The 11,865-nt window shown below is 45.9% G+C and overlaps 1 protein-coding gene across 1 annotated transcript; it reads left to right on the top strand.

Annotated features, from left to right (window-relative positions):
- Positions 1-8,216: 8,216 nt before the first annotated feature.
- On the top strand, positions 8,217-10,522 carry flbA (developmental regulator FlbA; the record flags this gene model as incomplete). Its single annotated transcript, XM_057167612.1, has 4 exons — positions 8,217-8,777; positions 8,918-10,049; positions 10,118-10,305; positions 10,379-10,522. The coding sequence occupies 4 exons, from the start codon at positions 8,217-8,219 to the stop codon at positions 10,520-10,522; spliced, it is 2,025 nt and encodes a 674-aa protein (XP_057018243.1).
- Positions 10,523-11,865: the final 1,343 nt, after the last annotated feature.

Here is an 11,865-nt window from a genome sequence, read left to right as displayed (position 1 = left end):
CATCTTTCTTGATGCTGAAAATTGGGTCTCAGGAACCGAAGGCAAAAATAAAAATAAAAACAATTAAAAAAAACAATCAAAATAGATGAAGATATCAGATTTGTTCAAATCGTCAGTTTCGTCTCCCGCATTATCCGTTTGTTTCATTCCTTTCCGCGGCCGAACACCTTGGTAACAGATCGATGGAAGCAATCTCTACCTCTTTCAGCATGTGGATCCCAGCGACTTGGTACCATGGAAGGTCGGGGGAATAACGCGGATTCTTAGCGTCTTCCAGAATCCTTCTAGAAGGCTTCTAGCGCCGAAACTTCGCCACGCGCTATTCCAATTAATTTAATCAGCACCAGCCAGCCATCCCGGTCGGAGTGGCCGTAATTGAATCAGTTGCGCCAAACCGAACCTTGGCAGTGATTTTGTTCAAATGGTTGGATTCATCCAGACTTGCCAGATCTGGTATCACATTCCGTGCCCTTCTGGATTGTAATAGACATTATCTTACCAAACTTACCGTTCAACCGTTCGTTTTGAAAGTCTATGACGTGATCCATCTTCCCTTAACCGCTGTTTTCAGCAAAATACGGCGAGTGGGGGTTCAATCTTCTGTTGGTTCGGCCGAACGTGTATTTTGTATTTTTGGGGTCAATATTACCCATCTTTTTGGTGGGGGGTTTTTGGGGTATCTTTTTTTTGGGGGGGGGGGGATTTGGGATTTGCGCTTTTTGCCGATGATTAATCACATTTTCTCCAAGTCCCGTTTCATACGGATCGTCCCGACTGATCTGCGTGGGAATTGGTTGTATGTACACTCTACGGGCCCTTAACCTACTTGGTTAACAGCTCCGGGCTTGTTGCCCTTTCCCTTCCCCTTTTTGGCCCTTTTCGCAAGGTCGAAAGTAATATGCATATTACTCCGTATCAAAACCATGCTCGGATTCGGAAAGACCGACTGGATCAGCCTTTTAGCTCTACCACAGGAGCCGTGTCGTGATCGGCAGTTGTAGTGATTTACTTCAGGGGTTCAGAAGGTGTACTCCGTTCCTCCGTACTCCGTACTTTGGCGCGCCAGACGCCCGACCTCGTAAACATTGATCCCCCCATACGCTGGACTGTCGGTGATCAAACTGTTACGGAGTATACATATCCGTATGTACGAGTATCTACACTACCTACTCCATACTGTTACGAGGTACTTGCTCCATTAGGTAGTCTCTTTTCACGAAATATCCCAACGCAAACCTTGGAACCACATCCCCCTTTTTATGAATTTCATTTTATTTTCCAAACTCACTTCCAGCATCATGACAACATTTTGAATCCTTCCAGAAGCCTAATCCTATTTTCGGTAGAACGGAAATAACCGGTTGCGGCTGACCGACCACTGACTCAGAAGAACGCCGATGCGCAAGCCACATGGCATCAATACGGGAAGAAAGTCTGTGTGTTGAGGATCTGTCTTGATCTCCACCAAAGTTGGTCTAGGTTTGAGAAGGCTGGGTTTCTTTTTTTCCCACGTGGAAGAGTCCCCACATCATGTCTTGCTTGGGAAAGGACTGGAAGGTAAAATCAAACTATATTAAAATGAGAGTCTCCATTTTGTCAGCAACAATCTGAAAGCTGGGCATGGGTACAGTCGATATCTGACCCAGGCGGTGGCGAAGCTTTCTTTCACCTTGTTTTCTTGTGTTGCTGACCAAAAGTCAAGCCCTCAGCTCGGACCTATTGACTATTGATTTGCCTATCTCTGGATCAGAACCCCTGAGATTATGTCTTTTGGTTTTTTCCATTTGACTTTGACTTTGAAACTCAACGTCAGAACTAGACATTTGTATCAATCTAGTAGATTTTGTATTCCAAATATCTCTCTGATACCCACAAAAATATAAGCATACTATACATATTTCTATTGAGTCTGAACCTTGGATGAACGTGAGGATCAGAGTCTTGGCATTCAAACCTTGGAAGTATAAGCAACATGTGCGTGTACATTCATGACAAAGAAAAGTCAAAAGGAAAAAGCAAAAAAAAAAGCAAAAAAAAAGGATAGGTAAAAGAAAAACTGCAACAAAACAATACAAACCTTGAAGCAAAACAGCCAAGAGATGCAGCATCAAGCATGGTCTGAAACCGAAAGCCGAAAGCCACATTCAAATGTTGATGCGTGGCAGAACAACCGACATGCTGCGCGCTGGTTCCCGCAACGATGTGCATGCATCCATGCCGAGTAATGTTACTCGTTACTGTTAAGTACCTAGGCAAGGGGAGCGAGGGATAACCGATAATGTGACTGGTCCGTCGGAATAGGCTGTTTGCCCTTGTACGACCCTTGCCAGCATACAGTTCCCCGGATATACGGAGAGGTACTTGATCGACAGAGTCGGGAGGTATGAAGGTATGTACTAGGTACCACCACAGGGGTGCAGGGTAGCCAACCTACACCAGAACGGATCTAAATGCACGGCTAGGCAACTCTGTACATGCATTTACGGGGCCGATAGGTAGATAGATAGTAGGTATGGAGCTTTAGCAGAGAGAAGGGGGTTAATATGCATCTGGACCAAGCCAAGTTGAGATGAGCAGACTCGATTTCAAGGCCCGACCGACGATCATCTTCCAGCCTCAGCAAGCTTTCAAAAGTCTATCCTTGGATTTCTTCTGTTCTCACTGCCAAAAAAAAAGGAAAAAATGTGCTCCATAATCCATGACAAACTAGTAGTTATCTTTCTAAACCAACGTGAACATTTATGCATCATTGGCCAAAGATCGATCTATCACTCTAGCTGATTCAAGTAGGAGACATGACTCGCAAGGTTTGAGAAATTCAGCCGCTATTTTACCCCAGACAAGCAATCGAACCACGAGGTTGGGTTCTGGACCGACTGATTCTTTTTCTTTCCTTTTTCTGCCTGATAGCTATCTTAGCTATGTGATGTATTTTTTTCTTTTTTCTTTTTTCTTTTTTTCTTCTGACCTTTCTACGGGCCGCAAACACACCTAGACCGCAAATGGGCAAGCTGCATGCGTCCTCGCGTGGCGGTCAGGGATTAGAATGTTGGCGGGTTACACACCATTCCCGAAAGAGGAAAAGTAAAAAAACGACTAACGCTCCAAAATAGATTACACCAGAACCGGGGAGGAAAGAAGCCACCTTTCCAGAATGCCAGAATGGCAGAATACATGAATAATACAGAACCACAAAACAAGCCACCATTACTGCAAAATGACAATACTCCATCGATCTCGATGTGGTTTTTTTCCCACTTTCCACGGTTCGGCCAAAAATACAATAACTGATTCAATAATACCCCTCGCAACCTGGAAAACTGACTCCTACCCTCCACTTGCCCCCGATCGGCGCTTTTACACGAGAGGGAAAGCTGGGCCTTAGAGTTTGGGGATTTATTTTCCAATCCCTATTCCGTAAATTTGGTGTTTGGGAGGACTTGACCGTTGAAGATAATAGTGATCTGACCGCAAATTGAGCCTAACCTGGATGTTGACTTTAGGGCATGGAGATTTTTCGGTAAGCATTTCTTACTCCGATAGTGGGACTCGATTTTTGGATTAGGAATCCGATTTCGATTCAATTCAATTTCATCCATGGTGGCTTGCCCACTTTATTTTCTGATGATGTTGGGTCGGCGGCGGGTTGAAGCGACGGCTAGTATTACCAAGATCTTTCTAAGTTCTGGCCTACGAGAACTTATACAAACCTACGGAGTACAGTACTTACTCCGACTTTCAAGCCCAGGGAGGGTCAGAGATGTTTTCCATTTGTCTTGCTATCATCTAATAGTCTACAATCTACAATCTACCGGATTATTGATCCACACGTAGAAGAAGTTTTTTTTTTTTTTTCTCTAGGGGCTTACGGTTGTAATTGTTTCAAGAAAATGCATGTGTGACGCGCGTTTACACATCAGGATGTCTTCAGTTAACTCCGGACACACCTAAAACGCGGTGACTGCAACGCTAAGGATTCGGTAATAGCGGCCTCAAGAGCTATATTAATATACCGATAATTTATACTCCCGCTTGGTCCATCTATTTTGACAGCTTCTTGAGCTCTGAGCCTCAGGTATTTGGGGGCCGATCAGGTCTCCTCGGGCAATCAGCCTCCTCAAGGTTTACAGTTGCCATGACAGGGCTGACGCCCACATATTGGCCCCAAATAAGCTACTAACCCTTCTGGGTAAGCAAGGTGCATCTAGTTATTGTATTTTATCAGCACTGAGAATCCCTAGGAGGTGTGTTTCAAGGCTACGGTGACTCGTTGGGGCGTTATACAAAAAGTGTACAGGAGTATCCTATCGAGCATTGATAATAATGGATTAACACGCTCCATCTACTCAGCTTTTTCCAATTAATCTTGGAAGCCAGCTACAAATTTCTTTTGCAAAAATATTGGAAACCATTTCAACTGTAAAAGCTTGTACAGTATTCGAATATAACAGCTAGAATAGATTCCCCCAACCCACGTGGCTTGCAGCAGGGAAACATGCACAGTAATCGATAGATCTCACTTCTGAGGTGTCATATGTGAAAGAGCCCTGATCTATGTGGAATCCGGATAGAAAGACGGTCGATCAAGTGGGATCGGCCCCCTCCCGGTTCATATATCCAACCAGTGACTGGTATACGGCAGATTAAACTTCCACACACCCCGCGAATGTACGTAAACTGGTGCTCAAGCGCACACTTGGACCCCCGGTTTTTATAGAATAGGGCCCCCGGGAGGAGGGGTACAGGTTCATCCATGTTTAGTCAACAGCCCTTGCCGGCTCCTGGCGGATGAGCTCGCACTGACGCTGATTCGCGTGATTACGGTTGACCCTTATCTAGAATGTACTGCGCCCAGCTCTGTCATCTCGCACAAACCACCCTTTGAGGATGCCGCTGACGTGTCCGACGCCGGCGGATTGGCATGGGAATAGCCTGGAGAGAATTTGTGTTACTGGTTCCTTGGATTTTTCCGAGCTTCCTTGGATTCCTTGGGGCCGATCGTCTAAGGTGGAGTTTCCTGACGCGGTTCAAGACGGGATAAAACGAGAGAGCGGTCAACGGCAATGCGCATACTGCATTCGGTGAAGTGAAAAAAAAATCATTCACGAAAGAACATGACCGGATTGAGGCTCAATTGACGGCCTAGCGCGGTGATTTGGAAGCACCGAAAAGCGCCGACCCTGAGTGAGCGGTTTACACGGCCATCGGCAATCCCGCAAATTCAAACAGTAGCCCGTATTCTGTGGAGCTTGGAACATACAATGGACTTGTACTCCGTAGGTTGTGTTCCGTATGCCATACAGGCTCCTTCTCGCTCAGATCACCGATAGCCTAGCTAACCGAGTTGTTGATACTTGGCATCACAAGGATTGGGGCACAAATTGACAGCGTCGTTCCTTTGGGATATCTGAAAGTCTGTGCGTCTATAAAAGTTGTACTATTTCTGGTCAAGGATCAAGACGAGCCAAGGCGCCACAATCCTTTAAACGCGCCCGAGGGGCTAGGTTTTAGGAAGGAGGGCAAAACACGAGGGCGGGCGTTAAGAGGCTCTCTTGAAACAAACGGTTTGTCGTTTGGCGCTTTCCCCTTGTTTATTTTCTTCCTTTTTCTTCCTTTTTCTTTTTCTTGGCCTGAGCGCCAGGAACCGCGCCCGAGCCGGGGAGGGGCTAAACAGAACGACTCCACCCGTGTCCCCAAGACCAATCATTAGCGACGGAGGAACCGACCCAGAACCAAAGTGGGTGAGAAGAAGCGAGGCTCTCTCCGCTCTCACGAGTTTTTGTGTTTGGTGTACTCCGTACATTGGTTGTGCTCAGATAACAAATTTCTCCACGTGTGTCCACGTGGACCACATGGGCCCTCGCGCGAAGGCGCCTGGAAAGGCCGTGGAAGGAATTGCTCCGCCACGCGGGCCAAACCCACGTTGTTTCGAACTCCTTCAAAAAACTGGTCCGGAAAGAAACGTTTGGGCGGGAAATCAAAATTGATATCGTACACAGTGAACACCGTGGCGCTAGGCTCCACCTTTAGAGCAAATGCTCCGATCCGATACTGTTGTTCCGTAGGATGAAACATGTGATGTGCGCCCGCCCCTCCCCTCTATCCTCTCTGTGACTCAACCTGTCATTGGTATCAAAAGATAGGTGACAGATTCGCATTCTATTGCCGAGGAGATAGAACGAGAGGTTCAAAAATTGAGAATTTTCCGACAATGTTCCGATTGGGGGGGATGCTTAACCGAGAAAAAAAAAAATGAAGATCGATCGAATATGTTTTGATGATGACGATGTTTTCATTTTGCCCTCTTCGCCACACCGATAAGGTTCCTGGCAGTAACCATGGAGGGGCGTAGGCATTCTTACCACGTGGGCTCAAGCTTCTGTGAGTTGGCAAAATCGCATCATTGCCTGATCAGTCCAGGGGGCCGAGAGAGCCCACTTGGAAGTGAGTTGGGGGTCAGCCAAAACCCAGCCAAGATAACTTACAGATACATGAGTAAGAGGCAGAGGAGTAAGAAATGGGAGTGAACAAGGAAAGACGCCATCGGTAACCAATGAGAAACCAGAAAGGCTGAAGAGTTGGATCACTGACTTAATATTTCAATAGGGGGCACTTGCTACATCAGGCAACGCTAATGCCTAATCTGGTAAGATTCACACGGTAGCGTAGGGGGATTTCCTTGCTTTACACCTTTACCGCCTGTGGAAATACAATGTATAGATACAATACACAGAGAGAGAAGGAAAGAGCAAACGTTAAATATGTTAAACATAAAAGGTGGGGGGAGAGAGTATGGTAAGTCTGTAATACTAATACACAGCTGTGGGGCGGTACCAGGATCACCGGTCGGATCTGTTCGGGCCCTTTCACAGTTTCTATGGTTCATGGCTGGGCCTATGAAGTGGAGAGAGAAACAGAAGTGAAATCATTGACTGAAATTTTTGAACCAGAAAATCCCCCAAAAAATATGATCTCCATAGTATTTATCATTTGGAATTCTAGAAGGAAACTATCTAAAAGACTATTCCCCGAGCACGGAGCATATTCCATTCCATTGTGCAAGGGACAACTCCACAAGTAATCAAGGACTGTGACAATATTTTAAATATTTAGCCCTGGGGGAAAGACAAGAGGTGTGGGCATATAGTAGTGAACATTTGAATGATGGTGTTATTGTCATACAACCCTGGAGTACTCCAAGGCGTGTATGAAATACAGTAAATACAGTAAATACCAGAAATACCAGAAATACCAAGACCCTGCACAAAAACAAGGAACCCACCGATCTTCATCTTGAGGCAATCCCTTCCCTTGTGGCCCACGTTGTTTGGATGCAGCACACCATACTCTTTCCGGGCTCACGCGTGGGTGGTGGGTCAAGGATGACAGGCCGAATGGCCATGATTTCTTCAGAGAGGAACTTTTCTGGAATTGTTTTTTTCTTTTTTTTTTTTTTTGTATGAATTCGTTTCTTTCATGCTCTCTTTATATTCTCCTATTATTCTTAATTTTCAATTATTTTCTTACTCTACATAATCATCCATATCCCCATCTCTCATGATAAGCTTGTTTTTTGTTAATTTCTTACCAGCATTCCACTCAAGGGGGAACGATATAAAAAACCCGGTCTTGTAATCCCCGTAATAAATGAATTCCTCCAGCTTTAGAGTTCGCACAGTATAGGTTCAACCTGTATTATATCCATCGATATAAGTTCCTATCTCCGCTTCTATGGTAATCACTTTTTCTATCTTAATTTTTTTTTCTGATTTTTTTTCGGAATATCTTTTCGGCTCGTTTATTCTGGTTTGAGTTTTTTTTTTATTTTGTGGAGAGGAATTTCAATTCTTTTTTTTGGGGGAATTTTTTTTTTTTCCCATTTGGAATGGATTATTTGATTATTTGATTATTGAATTTTTACATTTTTTTTTTAATATTTCTACATTTAATAAATCCATAATTAAATATGGAAATTTATGATTTTATTCTAAATATTTCTAAATAATCTTTTTTTGGTATTTTTTCTTTTACCCATGGTTTTTTAGGATTATTACATTTTTCTACTACACTACTTTCGCCCATTTCCTCCCCCCCCCCTTTTAGGCCTTGTTAGTGTACAAGATCGTGGGTATCACTTGTTTGACTTATACCCACTTTTCACACTCTTCCCGAAGTCTGGTTCACCCAAATTCCCTTTTCCCCCAAAAACCCATTCAATGCCAACCCTATCCGTGAACCATTACCGAGACTATTCTCTTCCTGCAGTTCGTGATTCTGTCATAACTACAACTCCCTCACGCGCTATTTCCCCTGTGCCTCCCCCAACGACTGATCCGCCTACCCTGCATACTACCTTTACGGGGTCAGTCGTCGGTTCTATTTCTCGCCGCAATCGTCGCTCCTTTGCGGCCTTAGCCTCCAAGACTTCCAGCGCCTTTGCCAGTCTGTCAACCATCAATCAAGCTACCCCATTGCGATCTTCACCCTCCGCCACCAGTCTTTCAAGATTATCCAAATTCCCGAGCGCGACCGCCAACCCCTTGACCCCGCCATTGTTAGCAGGAGAATCCAACCCACTGGAATTTGCGCGCTCAGAATCTCCGGCATTGGCCGACTTGAACCACTCTCATAGACGCCGCTTAACCTTGCAGCGCATTCCGACTCCCCCAGAGATCCGCCCTGCTCTCTCGGCCACCGTGCCTTTTGCACCATCCAAGATGCACCAAACTTCATCCCGGTTGTTGCGCATGACCGAAGATGAGCGCCCTTTCACCAAGGTAGGTTGGAGAGAGAGAGAGACAGAGAGAAGAGAAAGATATCCGAACGATCTTGTTGGATCCAAGCAAGAGCCGAGGCGGAAAACCACAAAACTGGAGATATTTAAAGAAGCTAACCGTGTCGATTACCCAATCTATAGGATTTCATGGACTTGTTCTCCACCTTGATGGTCAGTCTGAAGCTGGACTCCCACCGAGTTCGTTTCACCCGATATGATCACACCTTCACCTCAGAAGAGGCCATCAACAATTTGGGTTCGCTCAAGTTCTCCCAATCGAACCGCATGCCCGACCCCAAGGACCCCTCCCGTATCGTCACCACCACAACTACCACCACTTTCTCCATGGCCAAGGAAATGGCCCGTTCCGTTTGCCAGCGATTCGTCGACGCCCGCTTTATTGAGCCCGTAGACGGCAAGGCTTTGCCAATCTTCCCTCTCAAGGGAGCGTTGTTCCAGCTTACACCCAAGGGTATTAACATCCTGCAGCGCTTCTGCCAGCGGAACGGAATCACCGCCCGTCACGTGATGGATGTGTTGGAGTCGCCGCGCAACACCATGCAATTGGTGAACCTGGAGCGAGACACCGAATCGGATAAATTATCGCATGACCGCGCCACCATCGAAGTCATCTTTCGCCGATTCGCCGGTCAGGATGGCCCCAACATCAAGAGCAGCATTTCCACCTCCGATTCTGATTCATTAAGCGACTACACCAATGGCTTGGTCGGAGTGAAGATGGCCCGGGAGCGGAAACTGCAGGACAACAAGATTTACAACAACACATTTACTGGCAAGGGAGCTGTCGATTGGTTGATGGATTGCTCTACCACCATTGAGCGTCGGGAGACCTGCTTGATTGCCGAATTGTTCCTCAAGTACGGTTTGATCACCATGATTCAGGACGACAAGGCTTTCCCCGACTCCAACGCCGTATTCCAACCGTCCAAGTACTCAATTTACTGCATTACCGAGCGGGGCCAGCGTGTATGTGGATGGATTGCTCGCGACAAGAACCGCGATAACAACGCCAACACTACCTACGATAACCGTGGAATGCCCCGCGACTCTAACAACGCCCGCCTTACTCACATCCTAGGGGACCCTGCCCTTCGTCTTTTGTTCCGCGAGTTCTTGCGCTACTCCTTGTGTGAAGAGAACCTTTCATTCTACCTCGATGTGTCCGAATTCACTGCCAACTATCACAAGGCCGAAAAAGCCGGTGTATTCAACAAGGTGGACTCGGTCCGGGAAACTTTGGCTGCTGCCTATGGTGAGTATCATTCACTCCCCCAAGAAAACTCTGGTTTCATTTGTGTCTTGGCTCTAATAACCTTATAGGCTTGTACAACGCGTTCCTGGCTCCTGGATCCCCTTGCGAGTTGAACATTGACCACGCCCTTCGCAACAGCTTGGCCAGTCGTATGACCAAGGCTGTGGGTGACGATGAATCCATGTTCAAGAGTCTCCAAGAGGTGGTTCACCTGTTTGAGCTTGCACAGACCTCTGTGTTCAAGTTGATGTCAAGTGTAAGTTGGCAACATTTTTTATCTTTTTTTTTTTTTTATATGCCGTCGAAATTCAGTACTAATTTCAAAATAGGACTCGGTTCCCAAATTCCTCCGTGACCCCAAGTACTCCGTTGTTCTGCAGGAGCACGATGTTGACATCTTCGGTGGATCTCGTTCGTACTCACCGACCCCTGGTGGCCCCGAACGCACAATGAGCCGTTCTGCGCGGACATGACAATTACCGAGAGGCAGTGTGGATGTTTCCTGCAAGCCAGCCAGTCGTGACCGGCCGCATCGTGATTCAATCGCCCAACCCACTACCGTTGGCTTATGATCGCCAAGCTTTGACACCCTTTAATGGTCTCGAACCCTGGCCTTCGCTAGGTGCCATACTCGACCAATCGAGTTGGTTCCGTTCCCGTCAACCTGTGCGACTGCAACGCGGGGATCACACCCGCGACGAGGGTCGTCTTTCTGGGAAAAGGGAAAAGCCAAAGAAAGGGCAGGAGGAGGAGGGGTACTTTTTTTTCGTACCTCTCTCTCTCTCTCCGCCTTTCTGCGATGTCACCAATTTCGTTATGATCGCCTCCGACCTCACGAGACCCAGTCCTTCTGCATTGCCCTCATGCCATGTAGCCATGGGCCGTTGTGTCTCAACCTTTCTCCTTTGGCAGAGGCCCGTTGTTTATTCCCCTGTTTTAATTTCCTCCGCCACGAGGCTTCCTTTTTTGCCCCCTCTCTTCCTCTTTTTTTTTTTATTTCCTTTTTCTCTCCCTGGTTCCCTCAACACCCAGATGAAAGACGTTATGATCGATGCCTCATGTCATAGAGAAGGCCAGAAAATGGGCGCCACTTGTAATATTTGGATGACATTTCTATTTTCTTGGAACCTTCATGGATTGTTCCTTTGCATTTCATGCATTCAACTCAACACCTTTACTCTCTACCCGATTACCAAGTCGACAAAGAATGAGACGACAAAAAGACTAAAAACCCCACAAAAAAAATATCGACCTCAGAAAGACGGGTGGTTGATTCCTGCAAGGCTTGTGTTTTTGTTGAGCATCAGACCCGGCGTTTTTCTTGCATGATTTCCTACATATTCCATTCCCATATTTTTCTTTTCTCTTTTCTCTTTTCTCTTTTCTCTTTTCTCTTTTCTCTTTTCTCTTTTCTCTTTTCTCTTTTCTCTTTTCTCTTTTCTCTTTTCTCTTTTCTCTCTTCATCTCTATTTCTTTCTCTCTTACTTTATTGCATGATCTCTTTCATATTGATGTGAGCATATGTTTTGATCCCCTTTCCTCTGAATATCCCGTTTCCTTTTTTATTTTATTTTATTCCTGTCGGCTGCATTTCATTTGGGCACAGCGTGTGAGTTCTGGTCAATTAGTATATGTCATATAGTATCGATTCCCACGGGAATTGCAATGGACATGACGATCTCATCTAACAGTGTGCCACCTTCCTATTCTATTGCCTCGAGTAAATCTTTCCATCCAGTAGAATGTATGGCTTCAAATGTCCCAGATATCAGCACACGCACATGTATATGAGTTGGGGTCATGATGAGTCTAGATT

The sequence above is a fragment of the Penicillium verhagenii genome (assembly GCF_028828195.1).
Source record: "Penicillium verhagenii strain IBT 33310 chromosome Unknown utg000008l_segment0_segment0, whole genome shotgun sequence".
Taxonomy (NCBI): Eukaryota; Fungi; Ascomycota; class Eurotiomycetes; order Eurotiales; family Aspergillaceae; genus Penicillium; species Penicillium verhagenii.
This window is presented reverse-complemented; position numbering and strand designations above follow the sequence as displayed.